The sequence below is a fragment of the Cavenderia fasciculata genome (genome assembly GCF_000203815.1).
Source record: "Cavenderia fasciculata unplaced genomic scaffold Scf_EJPB12P01AWP9W-5, whole genome shotgun sequence".
NCBI lineage: Eukaryota > Evosea > Eumycetozoa > Acytosteliales > Cavenderiaceae > Cavenderia > Cavenderia fasciculata.
The window spans coordinates 266499-289168 of record NW_004457703.1 but is presented as its reverse complement, the minus strand read 5'-3'; the positions used below and the strand labels follow the sequence as shown (position 1 = coordinate 289168).

At 33.2% G+C, this 22670-nt stretch overlaps 8 protein-coding genes across 8 annotated transcripts; 6 read left to right on the top strand and 2 right to left on the bottom strand.

The window, feature by feature from the left end:
• Window positions 1–258: 258 nt before the first annotated feature.
• DFA_06727 (uncharacterized protein) lies at window positions 259–2939 on the bottom strand (the record flags this gene model as incomplete). The annotated part of the gene is made up of 6 exons (XM_004356899.1): window positions 259–602; window positions 743–772; window positions 1023–1083; window positions 1610–1677; window positions 2030–2172; window positions 2824–2939. The coding sequence occupies 6 exons, from the start codon at window positions 2937–2939 to the stop codon at window positions 259–261; spliced, it is 762 nt and encodes a 253-aa protein (XP_004356953.1).
• A 544-nt stretch (window positions 2940–3483) lies between these two features.
• DFA_06726 (uncharacterized protein) lies at window positions 3484–5768 on the top strand (the record flags this gene model as incomplete). Its single annotated transcript, XM_004356898.1, has 6 exons — window positions 3484–3668; window positions 3764–3859; window positions 4280–4379; window positions 4459–4980; window positions 5086–5724; window positions 5757–5768. The coding sequence occupies 6 exons, from the start codon at window positions 3484–3486 to the stop codon at window positions 5766–5768; spliced, it is 1554 nt and encodes a 517-aa protein (XP_004356952.1).
• A 663-nt stretch (window positions 5769–6431) lies between these two features.
• sir2E (NAD(+)-dependent deacetylase) lies at window positions 6432–9066 on the bottom strand (the record flags this gene model as incomplete). The annotated part of the gene is made up of 6 exons (XM_004356897.1): window positions 6432–6550; window positions 6809–7001; window positions 7808–8040; window positions 8259–8537; window positions 8624–8813; window positions 8962–9066. The coding sequence occupies 6 exons, from the start codon at window positions 9064–9066 to the stop codon at window positions 6432–6434; spliced, it is 1119 nt and encodes a 372-aa protein (XP_004356951.1).
• Window positions 9067–9988: 922 nt separating this feature from the next.
• Window positions 9989–14411, top strand: DFA_06724 (uncharacterized protein; the record flags this gene model as incomplete). Its single annotated transcript, XM_004356896.1, has 2 exons — window positions 9989–10462; window positions 10812–14411. The coding sequence occupies 2 exons, from the start codon at window positions 9989–9991 to the stop codon at window positions 14409–14411; spliced, it is 4074 nt and encodes a 1357-aa protein (XP_004356950.1).
• A 331-nt stretch (window positions 14412–14742) lies between these two features.
• DFA_06723 (uncharacterized protein) lies at window positions 14743–18396 on the top strand (the record flags this gene model as incomplete). The annotated part of the gene is made up of 1 exon (XM_004356895.1): window positions 14743–18396. The coding sequence occupies one exon, from the start codon at window positions 14743–14745 to the stop codon at window positions 18394–18396; it is 3654 nt and encodes a 1217-aa protein (XP_004356949.1).
• Window positions 18397–18549: 153 nt separating this feature from the next.
• On the top strand, window positions 18550–18846 carry DFA_06722 (uncharacterized protein; the record flags this gene model as incomplete). Its single annotated transcript, XM_004356894.1, has 1 exon — window positions 18550–18846. One exon carries the CDS (start codon window positions 18550–18552, stop codon window positions 18844–18846), a length of 297 nt encoding a protein of 98 aa, XP_004356948.1.
• Window positions 18847–19188: 342 nt separating this feature from the next.
• On the top strand, window positions 19189–19458 carry DFA_06721 (uncharacterized protein; the record flags this gene model as incomplete). The annotated part of the gene is made up of 1 exon (XM_004356893.1): window positions 19189–19458. One exon carries the CDS (start codon window positions 19189–19191, stop codon window positions 19456–19458), a length of 270 nt encoding a protein of 89 aa, XP_004356947.1.
• A 148-nt stretch (window positions 19459–19606) lies between these two features.
• DFA_06720 (uncharacterized protein) lies at window positions 19607–22569 on the top strand (the record flags this gene model as incomplete). The annotated part of the gene is made up of 4 exons (XM_004356892.1): window positions 19607–19680; window positions 19745–20513; window positions 20606–21021; window positions 21096–22569. The coding sequence occupies 4 exons, from the start codon at window positions 19607–19609 to the stop codon at window positions 22567–22569; spliced, it is 2733 nt and encodes a 910-aa protein (XP_004356946.1).
• Between the last annotated feature and the right edge of the window lie 101 nt (window positions 22570–22670).

Genomic DNA, 22670 nt, shown 5'->3' with positions numbered 1-22670 from the left:
ATTAAACAATCCCACTTTCAAATTAACACTCACAAGGCTGACGTCGGTGCTACTATTAATGGTATACATTCAAGATATAATGGGTATCACTAATCGTAGCAAAACAACTGTAAACTATTAATAGTTCATATGTTATTGTATTTGAATTTACTCACTCGAGCAGGCAATCCTTTTTTGAAACATAGTGATGCACTTGCAATGTGCATGCATCAAAGTTTATTCATTTTGTTTGGTTGATTGATTACATGATGCTTTCATTTAAGCATAGATAACATTCTTGACAAAGAGATTGGCAGGTGATGAACCATGGATAATGTAACCAAAGGTGTAAGAGGCACCAGCATTGATATCTTGGTATGATGGGAGGATGAGGAAATCGATAAATGATGGACCATCAACAACCTTGACATTCCAGATAGAGTTGTTGTCTCTGAGTCTACATGTGGCATCAGTACCAATGACAATTTGTTTGATGTTCTTGTTACCGTGGTTGCTCAATACAATGTCGTATTGGGAAAAGGTTTGACCACCTCTTGATCCATCTTGCCATGTTCCAATTAATTTGTGTTGAATTGAAACTGGGTAGGTTGGATAACTAGCTGCTACAAATGAAATGCAGAGAAGCATTGAACATAATAGAATAATTGATTTCATTGTTGGTTTGATTATTTAATTTAATCGTTGATTATTAAATTGTTTAAATGATTTGATTTTGAACATATTTTGTTTCCATTATTTATACCTTTTCCAAAACTCCCTTTGATTAAAGTCTCTATTATTATTATTAATATTTGTGAATATTGTTTGTCATTGGTTCATCTGCTGACAACAACATTTTGTTTGGACGAACGAACGAACAAACAAACTCTAGTGTGCGAAAATTAAAAGATTAATTATTTGTTTGTTTGTTTGATTGACTTGGCAAGCGAGTCAATAATTCCATCTATTCAATCTATATATCTATTTCCACATCGACCAAAATAATAATTATTTAATTAATTAATTCTTGAATGAACAAATACCAATTATTGTTTCTTTTGAATGTTGATAATCTTTATGATAATAATAAATTTGATAGATAATCTATAAGTAAAAAAAAAAAGGAAAAGGAATGGTCAATCAAAATATTAATAATAATAATAATAATTATCTCTTTTTTTTTTTGTTTCCAAACCAAGGTAGATAATCCCATGGGACGACACTTGATTGTTCCTTTTTTTGAGTGGCAACACAATCAATCAATCAATCAATCAATCAATCAATCAATCAATCAATCTAGGAATACTTGATAAACCATGATACCAATGACTATCAAATGCTTTAGTTTAATCCATTGATAATGATTGATATCATAGTTTATCAAAGCATACTAAATGACTCGAAATTTAGCTAGATTTTTAAATAAATATATATCAGTTAATAGTAATTACCAACAAATTCCTTTCTAGTTTACCTATAATGTTTAAAAAGTATTTTATATTTATATTAATATAATGAGAGGTGATCATTATTAATAAGTCATCAATGTAAGCAAGTAATAGCTATTGTACTATTTTGTTTTCGAAAAGTTCCTCCATTAGTCACTGGAGATTCCAAACAGTGCATTTGCATGAACTAAAGACATGGTTGGGATTACTGATTTGTTCATTCCTCCACTATACCAATCATAGATGACATCTATAAAGTAAATACACCTTTTTGAAACTTTCAGTGAGGCCTGTTGTATCGCATATACTGTTGATCTTGTGTAGTTTGTATACTTAATAACCAATTCTTCAAATCGATTATCTGTAATACTCTACATACTTTACATTCTCTCTATGTGTATACTATATAATGAATCTTAAGAAGATGAACAGGAATCAAACTGAAATAGAAATAGAAATAGATATACTACTTGTTAATTAATAATTAATTTTAATAGATAGAAATAGACAGTAGTCTGATCTTGTACACTTGACATCGATACCTTTTTTTTTTTGTGTTTTTATTAGAAAGAAAATATAATATATAATATAATATAATATACAAGTACTTGAAGTATGATTAGTATGGCTACATTCAAATGTGTATATAGATAAGATATTGGTAACAACACTTGAACTTGGATTGGTCATTAATCTTTTAACATTATCCACTAAAGGAAACCAAGGTGTTGTGACAGGCTCTCGACTAAATACAATAGATGGCTTGTGATCAACCAACCAATATTGTCTTGTCTACACCTAGTAATGCATCGATCCGGGAGGGGGTGTGCACATGGTTGATGACTGACTCGAGTAACCTGAATTGGCCAATTCAAAATGCCAATATTAATATTAAGGATCACATTCTGTACAAGAGTACCAAGGAGATGGAAACATATAATATATTATTATACTCGTCTCCTGATTCCAGTACAAATCCTCGATCCTAAAAGTTGAATCTAAATCAAAGCACAAACCCTCGCGAGAATGATCGTTGATGCTTTCTATTCCTTTGCACGAGCTCGTGTCCCAAAAAACGAAAAAAATTTGTTTCCCGACTCCTCTCTCTCCAGGCTGCCTGGGAGCTATGAGGCTTTCAGAAACAATCTATGAACAATCCAGTTAATGCCACCTCCTATAGTGAGTCGACCTGGGGGACAAGTGTTCTGCATTCATAAAAATGTACAAGAGATACTAGATAAGACTGATAGATGTACATCAATTCCGAGGAATGAAATATAGGGGATTTATTAAAAATAATTAAAAAAAAAAACGGTCAAAATTCCTTGTTTTCGAAACCACAACAAACAAACAGCGTTTGGCGCAACACAACAAAAAAATCAGAGATCCTACTGACCTAAAAACCCTTTCAAGTCCGCCGAAACTTCTAAAGGTCTTTCTTTCTTGAATAAGGTTATTATTATAGACAAAGAGAGAGAAGAAAGAGAAGATACATATACTATACATATACATATATATATATACATATAAATACATATATATTATATATATTGTTGTTATATTCTTACTAGTGTAATATTAATAGTAGTTGTAGTTGTAGTAGTAATTAGACAGGCACAGATAGTTTCACAGTCGCCCTCCTTCCTCTCCTCCCCTCCCCTACCTACACACCCACGCACACACTTATCTTCAGTACCCACATCTCACTACCAAAAAACATAGACATAGACAGTCACAGTAGTCAGTAGCAATCAGCAACTTGCATTTTAGATTTGTTAAGAAGAATCTTCATCTTAACAATTGTACACACATTCATACCCCAGCATATTTCATTATTCATATATTATATTATAATACCCTCGCTCCTTCATTATATACTTCTTTTTTTCACAACAACCAGACCAGATTAGATTAGATTAGGCGAGCTATCAAAATAACAATAATAACAATAATAATAATATTCATAATAATAATTTAATCCATCCCATCCTATCCCATCCCATCCCTTCCCCAGTCGTCGTCGTCATTTGACTAGTACAATTAAAAGAAGAAGAATATGGGTAAACAAAAGAACTTACAGTTTATAACAGAGTCTGAACCTCTGGTAATGAACTACTCGACTAATAGCGAAAGATTGGATATCACCATCAATGAGAACTATCTTGATGACACTTATCCACTCCCAGCAGTATCAGATAAACATGACCAAGAAATTAAATCTTCTTTTGGTCATAAAACAATGTAAGATATGAACATAGCACAACAACGACAATGGCTGTGTAGTCATACTAATAATAATCATTATCATTATTACCTATTACTACCTTAACTTTTAGTGGTGCAATTGGATCTATATCATTGCTTATAGGTAATATGACAGGTCCAGGTATGGTAGGAATTGCTTTACAATTTCAACAAGGTGGTTGGTTATTGTATGTATAGTCACAAATTAACTTATAGCATCCGATTTCGATTTCGATTCATTCATAGTTACATCATTCATTCATTTTCATTCTCTTCTTCTTGGTTTGTGTACAAGTAGAGAGTGAGAGAGAGAAAGATATTTGAAGAAAGAAGAAAGAAGAAGAAGAAGAAAAGTAAAAAGAAGATGCAAGCAAAGTTAATTATCTTGCAGATGCACGATACTCTGCTGTTTTTTGAAATTTCTTGTTCTTGGACAAAGTTGTGTCAAATCAAAAAAATATCAAGATTAATTAATCAAAAGATAGATACTTTTACAAGATTGAATGATGAAAGATGGATGAATGGATGAGATGGATGAGATGGATGAATGAATGAAATATATCAAGATTGAAAGAAATAGTGATTAACTTAATTTAATATGTATTTAGGACTATACTAGGATTTGCAGCCATTATGTTGTTAAGTACATTGGCTGGTTTATTCATGATTGAATCTATGGCATCTATTCCAGGTAATCCAAGATTCCAAGTATGTTGTATAAACTAAATCAAAATTGGAAGATAAATATTAATATTAATATTTTGTTTAATTTGATTTATTTATTTAGTTGAGAGTAGAATTTACAATGTTGGTTAGATTTTATTTTGGTAAATGGGGATATTATATTGCACAAGTATTTATCAATATAGCGTTACAAGCGACCAATGTAGCATCGATTATTATTTGTGCACAGGTAATGGATTCGATGTTTATTTTCATGTTTAAAAAGACGTGTGGTTTGGAAGCATACCCACATGTACGATGGGTATGTGAGACTGTTGCTAGTTCAAACAGTTCACCGTTCAACAGTGAATATTACATGTTTTTCACACTCGGGTATCTAGTGGTACTCGTGCTCATCATTCCACTCGGTTTCCTCAATCTCGACGACAACATTATCGTCCAAATTTGTGCCGTCTGTCTCATGTTTACCATCACGTCTTCATGGGTCATCATGTTTATCATTCACGGTCTCAATGTAGACAATATGCCAACATTTGGTGACGGGCCTGGTATGGCCCAAATTATGGGCAATGTAATGTTTAATTATGCTTATGTTACTACTATTCCAAGTTGGGTAAATGAAGCTGTAAGTAGAATCAAACAAAACAAACAACTGTCACCCAAAAAATATTAATATTAATATTAATATTAATATTCTTTTTTTTACTATTTTCCATTTATTTTTATTTAGAAACCAACAGTAAATATTAACAAGACAGTTTGGGGAAGTGCATCATTGTCAACAGCAGTATTTGTAGTGATTGGATTATTTGGAGCATTGTCATTTGGTCATATGCCATCATCATCTGATATTTTGAGTGTTATCAATTCATCACCAGAGGCTAATATCTTTTCAAAGATTTGTGTCTATATCTTCCCATTTGTAGTGTTGGCCAGTTCGATCCCAGTCTATTCGATTATTGTCCGTTACAATCTCATGCAAAACGACTTGATGCCCAAGTCTGCCGCCAACTTTGTGGCTGTCGTGTTGCCATGGCTCATTGTCATCCCGTTCATGACGGGTGACGGTCTCAACAAAATCTCAAATTGGTCATCCATCTTTTTCAGTTCGATTGCCAATTTTATCATTCCCCTCCTCATCTATCTCCGTTCGATCCAATTTAGAAAGGGTAAAAAGAAGATGACCAATGAACAGAAAAAGATCCTCCAAACCCTCATCCAAGACACTGTCGATTTCGAAGAGAACAAGCATCTCCTCACATTCAAAGATCATCATAGCATGTATCGTGCTTTTAGAAGAATGGCAAGAGAAACTTGTCGTCGTCTTGCCACATTTGCTGTATCTACTCTGGGTGTTTTAATCTTATTAGTTATTATTACTAGTTTTATTTATAATAATAGTTAGAGAGATAGAAACAAAAAAAAAAAAAGAAAATAATAATAATCAAATAATTAATATTTAATCATTAATCATTTTTAAAAAAAACAACAAACAAATCGATTATATATTTATATATTTATATATTCCAGCAACAACAACAACACAAACAACAATAGCAACAATATTTTTTGATGGAAATTTTATAATAGGCAATTATTCATTTCTTTCAACCATACCATCAATCTTTAATCATTTCATTTCCCTTTTTTTTTTAATTTATTTATTTAATCAAAGATTTCTAGACCTTTTTTGAATTTCTGGAATCAATTAATTTTCACCCCAACCCAATCGATATTAAATTAAATTAATAATTATTTAATCATATCTTAATTACCGAAAGAATAAAACATAAAACACATTTCAAATATAAATATATTTATTTTTTGTTTTTACCATTTGTATAATTTTAATAATTGTTGTTATTGTCTGGGTGTTCGTACCAAGGACCCACCCTAGACCAGATAATGTCAGGTAGTGGCGATATTTCTTCCAGTTTTAAAAAATTAAACTTTAAATTGGCTATGAATGCCACTAAAATAATGAGATACACTAATCGTTCATAAGATGTTGGAGCTGGAGAGGTTTATTGAAATAAGAGAATGAATGAATTAATAAAACAAAAGTATTGGATTGGATTAATTATTATTATTACAATGTAATACCTTTGGGATTAATTTATAACCATCAATATTTGATACGGACCGGGATTCAAGAATTGTGGACTGATTATTTTGGTGGAATTGATATTGAAATTCTCTATAATAAACACCACAACAAAGGTATAGTATTGTAATACCAGTGCCCCATAGATCATTCGTTTTGGTTGGTCCAATATGAGTATTATGTCCGTCAAGTTCGGAGAGAGTGGGTCCATTTAAGAATTGTTCAGCTCCAGATGCAAATCAAATTTAAACCTTCCAAAATCTAATCAATCATAGAACGCTATATGTTAGTAGATTTAATAGTTGAATAGATTGTGTGTATACAATCCAATGTTTAAAAAAAAACATACCAGCAATCTTTAAAGTATAGTCTGCAGATACAAGAACGTTACTTAGATTCACTTCACCATGAACCATATCGTTATCGTGAAGGTAAGCCAAACCTTGTAAAACTTGTAGCATTGACGCATGTAGCCGTGTTTCTTCTTGATAATAGGAAGGATTTTTTTTGAGAAATACTGCAAACGATCTATTCTCCATCATCTTGGTGATGAAGATTTCGTAGTCCAATGTCACGCGATAGTCCTCAGAACAGAGTATGTTGGGGTGACTTAACCTTTTGAGGTCACTGAACCGTCTAGTTGAGCAGAAGCTCAACTTTGATGGAAGGTTTCTTATGAGCTTGACAGCTACGAAAGTGTCTGTTAACCTGTCTCTTCAGATGAATACTTTTCTCTGTTTGCCCTCTCCGATCTGAAAATATTCGTTGGTCGAGTATTCGTATATCATTGGTGATGGTATCTTTTAAAAGCCTCCTTCTTCTTGCGAGATAAAGGTTTGCCAACCTGGCCAAAGGGATTTTATTGCCAAATTAATTCAATGTAGAAATAACCATAGAAATAAAATAAATAAAATGTTGAGTACACTTGTTGTGTTTATGAGGGAAAAGGAGGAGTTTTGTTTATTGAACTACTTTATGAATATTACAAAGTATTTGCCGATTATTATTATTATTCTTTTTTTTTTGCAATATATATAATAATAAATGTTAAATGTTATGGTGATTATGCGTTCGTTGACTGACTATTTGATACAAGTGGTGAGGGAAATCTTTCTCTCTCTATTGATTTTTTTGATTTTTACCATTTTGTAAATTTAGTTGTTGCAGTGATCTCTTTGACCATGTTGGGTATCCAAATTTGAGGTTTTTGTGTTTTGATGAATGCATTACGGAGTACTTCTCGTTCGAGCATTGGTAAGAGTACTTCAGATGGTCCGAGAATATGATGCATGTTGGAGATGTTTTCCTCATTGTACAAATTAAAGTTGTACATCTTTTTGTTCTTTACATTGCATCGATAGATGACCTCGTCGGTAATACCAACCGAAAATGACGTACCTACAAACACCACCACATCAGCCTTGTCCATCCAATTGCTCGCGTCATCCCACCGATAGAAATTATGTGATTTGTACTCTTCATCAAACAACAGCGATTGCGGTAATATAGGTTGTGAACAAGCTGGACATAATGGTGTTGATATTTGTAAATTTCCTAATTTCATTTGTGTATTATTAATTGCTAAAATAATAAATTAAATAATAAACAAAATAAATAAATTAAAATATTAATATTAATTCCAAAAAAAATAAATGAATAGTCGAGGTTCCGAAAAAACCGATTCAAAAATATCTTCTTTTTTTTGTTTTTTGACGCAGACGAAAGATGTGTATCTTCGTCGTCAATTTTCGAAAATAAAGAGATAGAGAGATATTATATATATTATATATATTACATACCATAACTATTAATATCAATATCAATACTTTGATCCATACTATATTTACAACCAGGTTTGACACATTTGTAGAGACCGATACGACCGTGAATCTCAATGACCTTTGGTTCAGGTACACCACTCTTGAGATGCAGTTGATCGATGTTTTGAGTAATAATCTTTACATTGCAAGCATCTACCAAGTTTGCAATAGCCAAATGACCATTATTAGGTAATGCATCAATATATTCCTGCTTTTCATGAGTATTTAACCAAAAATGATTCCACCATAACATTGGATCTAGATAGATATTTAAAGATAAAAAGATGTATTAGTAATGAAATATATGATAGATACTTTTTGTTTTTGTTGTTATAAATATGTACCTTTTCTCCATTTTGATCTAGTACCCCAATCAGTAACAAACTTCTCCCATACAGCTTTCTTTGTGCCTCTATAGGCAGCTAAACCACTTGGTACACTGAGACCTGCACCTGTTACAAAGAGTACTTTCTTTCCATCGACCATATCTCTTGCTAAATCATTTAGCAAATGTTTTGACTTTAAATAGATTTCCTAATAATAATAATAACAACGTATAAAGAGAGAGAGAGAGATATCAGATGATATTGATATTTAAAAAGAAGAAGTTAGTAACTATGAATGTTTATCTTATTTACAAGTAAGTAAGTATTTATAGCTCCCTTCTTCTTCTTCTTCTTACCATTTCAGAAGATCTAGATAACTTTTCATAATCTTCTTCAGTGTCTACAAAGTTATCATCAATGATATCAAACATCATTTCATCTTTAATATCGTTTTCACCCATTCTTATTATTGTTTAACTTTACTTGTTGATTGGTTGATTGATCTATCTATCTACCTATCTATATTTATATCTATATCTTTATATCTTTTTGATCTATGTTATGCTATGCTTTAAATCTTCTCGTTGTTTTCTTCTTTATCTGTTTGTTATTATCTGTAGTTGTTGTTATTGCTTTGTTACTAATGATTGATAACTTTAAAAACATTTAAAAAAAGATTGATAGGTAGGTAGGTTGTTTGAAGAAAATGACGCAATCCGAATCACCAACTATGTTTTAGCTCTCACTCTCTCTTACTCATCCCCTCTCTAAAAAAAATTAAATAAACCCAAAAATGGAAATGTAACAGCCAGATCATAGGTCGTTTCAAAACTAGTCTGTAAAACATTCTTTGTTATCAACCGAATATTTATATCAACAAATAATATAATAATGCAAAGGATAAGTTAGATATATATAATCAAATAATATAAGATAGATATATTGATAAGAAGATCATATGATACACAACAGCAAATTTACCACAACCCTTATCTTTCTCTACTACTACTCACAGATAAAGTATCTTCAAATTACTAAATAATGAATAGGTAGGTAGGTAGGTAGGTAGATAGGTCAGATAGTGTAGGAGACAAGAAGAGAGAGAGAGAATGAAAGTGTGGATCTCTGGCCCGCTTCATTCGTTGTTGTCCTTTACTTTTCGAAATTTATTTGAAAATGGAGCTGCATTGAGCTCTCAAAGTATCTCGTGAACTAATTAGGTACCTCATCGTAAAGGAAAAGAAAGGAAGGACTTTCTCTTGAACAAGAGTATTTCATTCCCATTCATTATTTATTTATTCTTTGTTGTAATATTATCTATCTTATCTATCCAACAATTATTTGCATAAATAAATAATTAATTATTTATTTATGCAATCAAAAATGAACAAGTCAAGTTTAAGTTTAATTTTAACTATATTGGTATTGATAGGTCTTTGTATTTCAGTTACAAAGGCAACAGTATTTGACCAATCTAAATGGGCAGAGATGCATTCCTATTGCGATACTCAATGTGACTCGGATTCAGAAGACGACGATGATATTGTAACGTTGGAGGTTGGAAAGTGTCTCTCTTGGTCCAACCATTGTGGTACACCAGGATCGATCAATCTCTTTATCACCTATAACACTACGACCGAATACTACACCTTTTCAGCGTCGCCCAGCAACGACGCTCAATGCAACAGCACAACCACCGATCCAATACTAGAAGACGCAACACTCAAATGTGGACAATGCTCTGAATTTATGGGTGGTAAGGGATACATTGAATTGGGTTGTTCAGATTCTACTTCCATCTTTTCATTATCCAATCTATCCCTTATGATCGTTGTTGTCACCATCGTCTCGGCTTTAGTTTTATAAAAAATTAAAATAAATATTGATGGTTTTCCCACCTTTGTTGTCCTCTGCTTCGTCACGCCCTAATGATCTTCTTCCTTGTTAAACCTAAATATTTGATAGTTGTTCATCTTTCAGCTGATTATTTATTGTATCATGAAGAGCTGTGAACAAAACATATCAATAGTCAAACAGAGAGAGAGAGATAGAGAGAGAGAGAGATAGATATAATAGATTAGATATCATATTAGTCAGCAGTAATTACAAATAGATAGATATTGACTATATAGAAAAAGGTAAAATTATGAACAGTGAAGAGATATATATAATATATAATGTTGAAAACTTTTTATTATTTATATAGATGACAGAAGTACAAATGAATGATTATCAAAGGATGATCAAGATTTTAGATTTATTAGAACTTATCACTCACAAGTTTTCGGTTCAAAATATGTATACGGAAGCAGTAGAGGATTGCATGAGTCTGTATCATATTTCATTTCCACTCTCAGAATGGTATGAAGTAGTGGGTTTCGATCAATTGACAGAGTTTCTGCGATTACTGCTAAAATGCGCAACCCAAATGTGGGCATCCCCTTACAGAGACAATAACCACGCAGAGGTATTCGAGTTGCTCACCTACTTTCGGTTCTTTGAGGAGAATGGTGATATGAACCCCAAATTCGTTGAGTATGACCCAAACGAAATACGTTCAATCATATCCCTTTGTGCAATGGAGCTTGGTCATCACGATGTTGCAGTTCACTATAGTAAACTGATCTATCAAGATATATTGTCACAAAATGCTTGGTTTACAAAGGAATTAGAGTCGGGTCAATGGTATCGTTGGTTTGAAATTGGAAATGGTGGTGACGGCGGCTCAAATGAATTGGTCAACATAGGAGACAATATTAAATCACTGTACCGGTTGATATTGGTGGAATTGATGGTATTGGATGCTACTTTGCAATCAAAGGACATTACTGAGATCAATCAAGTTGCCGATTCCATATCCAAGAAAATCAAAATGATATTGGATGTAGAACAACAACAACAACAACAACAACAACAACAACAACAACAACAACAACAGCAACAACAAGAGATTTTAGGAAAAGAACAATTAGCAGATTTATGTACAATCAATTCTCTAGTTGAAGAATTGAGAAGGACAGACGAAAATTATAATTCTGATAAAACTTTAAGGAATATATCTATTTTCAGCGTCGTTGGTCTAAATAGCACTAAGCGTCAGTCTGACACTTTCAATGGTCAAAGCTATTTCCAAAGGTTTCTTCAATTGGTTGACAGGTTGGAATCAAATACACAAAAGGTAGAACGACTCATTCAAGCATCGGTATTTCTTAGTCCTGAAGCAGTTGACTTGTCATTGCAAGGATCGATAAAGGCCTACAACATCATTAAACAAGATGATCAACAATATCATTCGCCAGACAGCCAGCTAATCGAGATCCTTTTCGACCTCATTGAAAACACAACTTTAAAAATCCAACAACAAGTATACACTATTTCTCAAGCCGAGGTATCGTTTCTTCAAAGACAATTGGCCCAGTACCACCAAGAAATGAGATATGTATTGGGTTATTCACAACACCCAAAACGAAATTTCTACCATTCTAGAGTGTCTTTCATCGCTCAAGACTATACAACATCAATCGACCTTGCACTTGACCTACTCCAAGAGATTGAAAGCCACAAATCGCCTCTGAACAGTGGAGAAATACAGATGATGTTAAATATCACACCTGTCCATAAAAGTAAACCAAATGATAAGATGGAGAAAATATTTGGTTATCTCAGACGATTGGCTCCAAGATATTCTGCTCTTCCGAGTTGGTGTACCATCGGCGACGAGGCTTCATATTTACTTAATACACATCAATATGAAAAAGCAAGAGCATGTGCACAAGAAATGATAGGCAATCCCGACCCACAAGACCGTGAAGATCAACTACTCCATGCCCATGCCATCATGTTTGGTGTCCACTCTTTCCATGGAGAGATGGATGAAGCAAAAAAGTTGGCAAACAAATTGGTTACCGAAACTTACAAAAATCTCGGATCGTTTTACCTCTCTAAACCAACCGAAGAAGAGTGCTGGAAACGATTAGAATTAAATCTAAACGAATCACCCTCTGAAAGAGCTGACCTTCGTGCTATATTGTTGGGGATTCTAGTAGAAACGCGTCCAATAGAAGAAGTTGAAAAGTTTATCACCACCGACTTTCCACACAGCACACCACAAGAGAACTGGCTATTCAAAACTAGTGTGGAATTCAGTTTCGCCCTCATTAATGTCTCCATATCACTCATTCATAAAGGAGAGTACGAACAAGCTGCAAATTTTCTTTTGGAAAGCAAAAAAAATCTGCTGGTCCGTCTTGGTGATTCAATCAATGACAATCAAGGTAAAAAACTGCTGGGCATCACAGACACGATGCCATCATTTCTTTCAGAGTTGGAATATTGTCAATTAAAGTTGGGTCAGAAAACAGAAGCACTATTATCATTTGATGAAAGAAGATCAATGACTATGTGTCGAACACTCGCCAATCGATTTAATCTCAACACCAAAGACAACAACAACAACAACAACAACAAACTCCTTCTCTCGATTGATGAAATGCAAAAACTATCATCAACAACCAACTCGAAATTTATTGTATACGTTGCTGACCATTGCTATGTCATTGATCACGAAAGAATAGAGATCAAAAAATTACCAAAAATCAAAGTTAAAATCAACTCTGGTTTCACAAGTAATTTTTTTTCAAATTCAAAAAATAGTGATAATAATGTTAAAAAAAAGAAAGAAAAGTCTCAGTCAAGTGGAGATGGATCATCTCTTTCATCAAAGTTTGCGAATCTATTAAAAATTCAACCAAAATCAACTAGACAACAGGAGGAAGAAAATGAAGAAGAAGAAGTGGAGGATGAAGGAGATTCGGAGGATGAAATTCAAGAATATTATACATTTAGATCAGATGAACCACCCATCTCAAAATCAACAAACAACAGAAAATTGGCTAGAACATTAAAACAATGGTACATCGAATTAATCGAAGAAATCGAAGAGTATTTACCTCCTGATTCAAGTGACACAACAGTGGTATTTGTTCCCAGTGAACTCTTGGCCAATGTTCCATTTTCTGCATTGATCGATAAAAATGGTCGACATCTTGTCGAAAGATTCCCAATATCAACCACTCCATCATTATCATTATTAAATACTCTATCTCAATTACCACATTCAAATAATAATAATAACAACTGTAATAATAATAATAATAATAATAATAATAGACCGAATGTATTATTAGTTGGTAATCCATATACAAGTGACGATGAAAAGAAATTATCTTCTGCACAAGATGAGGTGAATATGTGTGAACAACTATTCCAACAATCTGAATACACTTGTCATAAGTTGATAGGCCCAGAAGCAACTCTACCAAATGTTCTAGATATTTTAGAGAATACAATACTACGATACATCCACTTTGCATGTCATGGTGGACCCGATGGAAAGAAGGGATCAACATTATTCAAAGGATCATTGACATTGGCTGAACGTGAAGATGGTAAACCAGCCAAACTATACGCAGAAGACATTATACAACTTGCCAATGGAATCCAAACAGATACAGTAGTCCTAAGTAGCTGTCACTCTGGCAAAGGAAACAACAAACAACAAGGTCTCATTGGATTGGTTTGGTCGTTTCATTGTGCAGGTGCTCTTTCGGTTGTCGCCAGTCATTGGGAGCTACCAGAGAATGACCAAACAGTAAGAATGATCGAGTGTTTCTATGATTGCTTGATCAACAAGAAACTAAACAAAGCACAATCACTCAGACAAGTACAATTGATTGCAATCAATCAAGACCGTGATGACCCTAACCCTCATGCTTGGGCTCCATTATTTTTATCTGGTTTAAATTAAATTAAATTGGTTCAAAGTCTATGAATAAAACTTTTAATATGATCTCAGTTGGTTGTTGCTTTGATCAATTTTAAAAAGAAATAATATTATTGTGTTTACCCCACAAGTATAATTTTTTTAATGTGCACCTAAGAATACGATTCAGTTGCTCATCATGAATATAATGTGACCAATATATATATATCATAGACAACAAATAGAATAGATAAATAGATAAATAGATAAATAGATAGATATCATATCAGAAAAAGGTAGATCTAAATAATTATTTATCTCTGAAACATACATTGGTATCTAACTTATCATTATTATAATTGTTACAATATTATAGATGGCAGCACCACAAACTAATGATTTTCAAAAGGATATGATCGATGTATTAGAAACGATCACAATCACCAACATGTTTTCGTATGCGCATGGGTATTCCACAGCATTAGAGATATGCATGAACATGTATTGTAGTTCACCACCATTCTCTCAATGGGTTGAAGTAGAGGGTATCGGTCGAGTGACAGACTATATGCGGTTACTGCTAAAATGTGCAAACCAAATGTGGCTGTCCCCTCACAGAGACCAAAACCACTCAGAGGTATTCGAGTTGCTCACTTACTTTAAGTCGTTTTGTGAGGCATATCCCAATTTGGTTAAGCATGACCAAAACGATATACACTTAATCCTTTTCCTTTGTGCAATGAAGCTTGGTCGTTACAATATCGCTATTCACTATAGCCAACTGATCTATCAAGAATTACTATCACAAAATGATTGGGTTGTCAAGGCATTAGAGTCTGATCAATGGTTTTCATTTGGAAATGGTGGTTCAAATTGGGAAAATATAGTAGAAACTATCAAATCACTGTTTCAGTTGTTGTTGGTGGAATGGGATGTATTCGATGCTAGTTGGTGTTCAAAAGACAGAAACGAGATCAATGAAGTTGCCAATTCAGTATTAAAGAAAATTAGGATGTTATTGGGAATAGAAAGACAACTACAACAACAACAACAACAACAACAAGAGATTTTAGGAAAAGAGCAAAGAGCCATTTTATCTCAAATGGATGGACTAGTGAGGTTAATATTGATGCAAGAGATGGACGAAATTAATAATAGGTTCATAAATATTTGTTTGATAAGTGTTGTTTGTGTGAATAGCACCACTCGTCAGTCCTACACTTTCCAAAGATTTCTTCAAATGGTTGACAAGTTGGAATCAAATACACAAAAGGTAGAACAACTAGTAAAAGCATCAGGATTTGTTTTTGTATATAAAGCGATTGACCTATCATTGAAGGGAATGGTTAAGGCCTACAACATCATTAAACAAGATCATCTACAATATCGCCCCACAGACAGTCGGCTGATCGAGATCCTTCCTCAACTCATTGAATACACAACGTTCAAAATCCAACAACAAGTATACACTATTTCTCAAGCCGAGGTATCTTCTCTCCAGAATCAAATAGCTCAGTACCACCAAGAGATGACAGATGTCCTGCGTTGGTCTACACATCCAAAACGACATTTCTTCCATTTTCGTGCGTCGGTCTACACCCTAGACCTATTAAAATCGATCGATCTTGCTCTAGGCCTGTTCGAAGAGGTTGAAAGCAGTCAAACTCCTCTGAGCAGAGAGGAAATAGTAAAGTTGATTATGATCACACCTGTCTGTAATCTGCATGACAAAATGGATAAACTATTTGGTTTTCTCAAACGATTGGCTCCAATCTATTCCGATATTCCAATTTGGCGTTTCGCCGAAGAAGAGGCTACACTTTACCTTAATACGAGCCATTATGAAAAGGCAAGAACATGTGCACAAAAAATGATAAACAACCTCGATCCACAAGAGCGCAACGAGCAGCTATTCGGTGCCTACAAAATCATGTTTGGTGTCCACTTGTTCCATGAAGAGATAGATGAAGCAAAAAAGTTGGCTCCCGAAATTAAACGTCTCGAGCAACTCATCAACCAATCAAAAGAAAAAGACATACAAACATACGAATACATATCCAATCGTTCCTCGGACCCCAAACAGTTATTCAACAAGCCTCCTTCTAACGAGGAAGAGTGTCGGAAACGATTAGAATTAAATCTAAACGAAACTCCCTATGAAAGAGCTCACATTCGTACTACATTGTTATCTATTCTAGTAAAAACTCGCCCAATAGAAGAAGTTGAAAAGTTTATCACCACAGTCACTGACTTTCCTCACAGCTCACAACTAGAGATCAAGTTATATAAGGGTAATCCAGATTTCCCTTTAATACTCGTTAAAGTCTCCATATCACTCATTCATAAAGGAGAGTACCAACGAGCTGCAAATTTTCTTTTGGAAAGCAGAAAAAATATACTGTCTCACCTTGGTGATTCAATCTATGACAAACAAGGAAAAAAACTGATGAGCATCACAGACATGATCACAACATTTTTTTCTGAGTTGGAATATTGTCAATTAAAGTTGGGTCAGAAAACAGAAGCACTATTATCTTTTGATGAAAGAAGATCAATGACTATGTGTCGCACACTCGCCAATCGATTTAATCTCAACACAAAAGACAACAACAACAACAACAACAACAACAACAACAACAACAACAACAACAGCAAACTTCTTCTCTCGATTGATGAAATGAAAAAACTATCATCAACAACCAACTCTACATTTATTGTCTACGTTGCTGATCATTGTTATGTCATTGATAATGAAAAAATCAATATCAAACAATTACAAATCCAATTTAAAATCATTTCTGATTTCTCGCATCCAATTCTTAGTTCAGAATTATCGCATATCCCCGAACAAAAAACAACTATTATTAATAATATTCCAAGTAATAATTTAGAGATAATTAATAATGAAAAACAAAAGAAAGAATCAACTGTAGGTGGAGGAGTATCAGATAATGGATTAAAAATTCAACCAAAATCAACCAGACAACAAAAAGAAGAAGAGGAAGAAAATGAAGATGAAGAAGGAGATGAAAGCGATGATGAAATTGAAATTCAAGAATATTATACATTTAGATCATCAACCATTTCATATCGAACAACAAAGGAAGAATTGGTTGATAAATTAAAACTATGGTATAATGAATTAATCGAACCAATCGAAGAGTATTTACCTTCTTCTTCTTCAAACGACAGAACATTGGTCTTTGTTCCCAATGAAAATTTGGCCAATGTTCCATTTTCTGCATTGATCGATAGAAATGGTCAATATCTTGTCGAAAGATTCCCAATATCCACCACACCATCATTATCATTATTAAATACTTTATCTCAATTACCACATTCAAATAATAATAGAGAAAATAATAATAATAATAATAATAATAATAATAATAATAATTATCATCAAAACAATAATAATGTATTATTAGTTGGTAATCCAATTGGAAGTGGATTAGATTTTACAGAGGTAGAGGTGAATAAGTGTCAACAACTATTCCAACAATCTGAATACACTTGTCATACTTTAATTCGAAAAAATGCAACTCTACAAAAGGTTCAATCTATTTTAGAGAATACAAGATTTAAACACATCCACTTTGCATGTCATGGTGGACCCAATGGAAAGAAGATATTTTCATCATTCAAAGGATCATTAGTATTGTGCCAACGCAAAAATGGCAAACCAGCCAAACTATACTCAGAAGACATTATACAACTTGCCAATGGAATCCAATCAGATACAGTAGTTCTAAGTAGCTGTCACTCTGGTAAAGGAAACAACAAACAACAAGGTCTCATTGGATTGGTTTGGTCATTACATTGTGCAGGTGCTCTATCGGTTGTCGCCAGTCATTGGGAGTTACCAGAGAATGGCCTAACAGTACGAATGATCGAGTGTTTCTACTCCAGTTTGATCAACTCTAAACTAAACAAAGCACAATCACTCAGACAAGCACAACTAATTGCAATCAATCAAGATCGTTATGACCCGAGATCATGGGCACCTTTATTTCTATCTGGTTTAAATTAATTAATATATTAATTACACATCATGTGATGTGTATTACATTCAAAAAATAAAAATAAAAATAGAATTGAAAAAATTACAGCTTAATATTGGTCGATTGTTTAGATACAGATAATCAGATAAACAGATATATATATTTACAGAGAGGAGAGAGAGATGACTATCATTACAGCAGCCAATATAACGATTGCCACATGGGGACTCGGACTAATTACTTCTCCTGGTTGGGGAATGGGAGTGTTCATGGTGACAGCTATGATGAATGATTCAGGACAAAAGAGAATCGTCCCATATCAAACAGTGTGTCTCTGGTCGTTTGCAGCGACACCCATTGCAATGCTCTACACTGTAGTTCATACCATGTCACATGGGTATTCAACTCCTGTTGCTCTACTTCCTTTAGTTCCCATTCTAACTTATGTTGGGTCTCTCTTGCTTGCCTTTAAAAAATAATAATTACATTAAATTATTAATAATATAATATCCTCATCATTGTACATTAAACCTTTAATAAAGAAACAAATACTTGTATAACTTAGTTGTTGTAGAAGCTATACAGATAAATGATACGTGTAAAAAATCTTAATCGATGAATGACACTCGGTTCATTGAACCAAAGCGCGATCCAACTAACGATCGCAATTCTTATAAACATTGCATTACTTTGCATTATAATGTAATCTTATCTCTCAATGTTTAGATAAACTTGTATTGTAATACTTGTTGTCGAAGCTAGAACAACATTAAGAGATGGATAATAATAATAATAATAATACTATATTTACAAAAAGAAACATGACTATGGCGTTTTGGGGTGTTCCTCTTGTAACATCACCTATATGGGGAACGGGAGTTCTTTTGGCAACATCTATGATGAATGATGCAGGTCTCCCGAAACGACAAAAGTATCAAGCCATATGTATGATGGCTCTCGTAGCCATGCCAGTCACACAAACCTATACCATCTACAAGACGTACAAATATGGATTCTCAAACGAGGTTGCTTCTATTCCTATCATTCCTTTTGCTGTCTATGCTGCAAGTAGTTTCTTGGCATTTCTTTAACCTTCTTCACTCACTGTAATATATTACACCTCTATATCTATTCTTTAAAACTAAAGACACAAACAAGCTTCTAAACAAAAAAACAAATAAAAAGAAACCAGGTCAAGCAAAAGAAAGATATTATTATTTATTTGTTTGTTCTACGAAAATGGTGAAGATCAAAGATGATGATCATCTTTGTCCCTCTTTATTATTCATTATAAACAAAGAGAAGAGTCAGGTGTAAACTAGTTTGCGCGACAAAGTAAAGGAAGAGTGGAGTGATGGTACGAACTAAAGTTAATAGATCAGCTGCCAATAATAATAATAATAATGAAAAAGAGGATATAATACAATCATTCAATAATCGAGAATGGTTCATACAAGGTGATAGTGATGACATTGCAGAGGATGATAGAGTAGAGAGACTTAACAAGTATGGTAGTAGGATAGAACCAACTTTGGAGAAGATCGATTATCCTTGGAGACCAGATTATCAGAATGTTTGTTATGCATCTGATCTAGTTGTAACCTTTGACATGTCGGTGGTCGAACAACAAGAACATATTAGACAAACAAGAGAACGATACAGAATGGCTGCAGTGAAAGCTCAAAAGATTCACAAGGAACGTGAAGATGTTGAAAAGACAAAGAGAGCCAATGCAAAGAGATCAATCAACACAACATTGAATACCGAAAAGATCTTTAAAGATGTTTTACTCAACCAAGTATTCAATTACAATCCAGACAAGACTCCACCGCAGTTATCAGAGACTGATAAACGTCAAATCAGTAGATGTCTCTTTGAATACCTCCCACCATTTGTAGTTGCCGAACCACCCTACACATCATCATCCAGTGATCCTGAAATCTTTCAAAGATTGACAGCTATGGGTCACCTCAAGCCATTCCAAGCACGACTCATCGGTGACACTGGTTCTAGTAGAGGTAAACTATCAAGGGACCAATCAATCGTCACTCAAATCACTGGTACCAAATTTAATATTCATCAATTAATGCAACGTGATCGAACTGGTAGAGTATTTAGATTTCTTCGTGAAATATTAAAGCAAGAAGTATGTAAACAACATAATAATAATCATTAAATGATCATTTATTTATTTAATTTATTTAATTTAATTAATTTAATTTGTTTATTTTGTTTTAGTCACCATTAGATATAATAACAAGTTATAAAGATAATTCAATTGGATTTGGAGTGACTGCATTTAATGCAATTCTTGGTCGAGTTGATCAAGATGGTAACCTTTTGGCGTTGAAACTTCAAATTGCAGATTCTGCATGCCACCTTGGTATCACTAAGATTTATTCAAATAATTCACAAAGTTTCGAGTTGTTGGCATACGATTCAATGGAGGAATGTGAGGATGCATTCATGCAGCAATTTAAACAATACACCAACCGTGACTATGTTTTTCCAAGGGTGGTTGATGGTCCCATGGAACCATTTGCACCAATATCATCAGAGTATTATGGTTCATTAAACCACTTCCAATCAATTAAATACAAGTTACCAAAATTTAAAGAAATATGTTTCTCTGTTTTAAAAGAAAAATATTTATTGTATGTCGAAAAATAATTTAATCAAAAAAAAATAGATAAATCAATTAATATTTTTATTTTTATTTTTATTTTAGATCAAAAGAAGAAACGATTAATAATATAATTAATTTACCTTTGGATATTTTAATTGAATTTATTAAATATTGTTTAAATGATAGTAATAGACCAATATCATTTGAAATATTCAAAGATATTAAAAAGAAATTAGAGTTGTCTAAAAGTCTAGAGGAAATTGAAAAATTAATACCATTGGATTATTGGATTAAATCAATATTAGATAGAGATAGATTTATGAGATTATCATATCTTTATGATATTCCTCAATCTCCATTTCATCCAAATTATTCAGAAGATTTATTAGTTAATGTTTTTGATTCAATTGATCAATTTAAATTAAAACAATTACCAATTGATAGAATTTTAATTCAAAATAATAATAATAATAGTCATAATTCATCATCTTCTTCATCCTCTTCTTCATCTTCTTCATCAATAGTTGATAAAGAAACATTTATTTCAAATTTTAATAAGAATACAAATAATATATTTAAAAAGGAAGGAATGAATTGGAATAATATGATTGTTATTGGAGGAATAGTTACATCATCGTTGACTGGATTGGAGGCTGGATTTGAAAATTCAACTATTAATATTGTGTTTTATGGTCTTGGAGAATATGACATGCAAGAGAGAATCAAAGAAACCTATCAATTCATTGGTGACGGTCAATTTGGTAAATATAGTGTCACTGGAACCAATTCATGGATTACATTCTCGAGACACTATCCATACAGACACGTTCAAGTTTCAAATCACAAATTCAACACCTTGGAACAGGTTTTGCTTGGTGTTAGTGTCGATGCAGAATCCTTTGCATTTGACGGAAAGAATGTATGGACATTGCAAAGAGGCATTGAAGCAATTAATTATCGTTGTAATTTTGCATCGCAGTTTGGTCATTATATTAGTGGAGAGCGCGTTTACCAAAAACTTTTACTCGAGTATTTGGGTCGTGGATTCTCAATTGCTCACTTTACCAATGACCCATTCATCATTGAACAATTTGGACAATCAAACACCCAACGACCAACCAATCCTTCCTCTTATACACCTCATCCACATCAAAATGGTGTTGGTTTGTTGTACAGTATTAGAGATGAACCAGAGTTACTCAATCTTGTATTGGAAGAGAGCGAGTCGTTGCTTCCCTTTGGAAAAGAGTGGAGCAAGACCAAATTTGACAAGTTTATCAAAAAGAGAAATGATCATCCCATTTTATTCACTAGCAGCCATCCAAGTGGTGAAGATCAAGAAGAAGTTCAATCAGATGGTTCATCAGACGAGGAGGAAGAGGAAAGTGAAAATGAAGATGGCGAAAAGATTGGTTCTCTTGAGGAATTTTTCGAACAATACCCTGTCGAGGATGAATATGATGGATTTTACTCTCCATTCCATAAAATTGCACATCAAATGCCTTGGAACTATCTTTATTCAAAGAATAATTCGGATTTGGAATTATCTCCTTGGGATAGAGATAATGATTTCTAATTGGCAATTTAAAATAATAAAAAATGGTTTAAATATTTATTTAATTTAAACCAGATAAAAATAATGGCGCCCATGATCTCAGGTCATGACGATCTTGATTG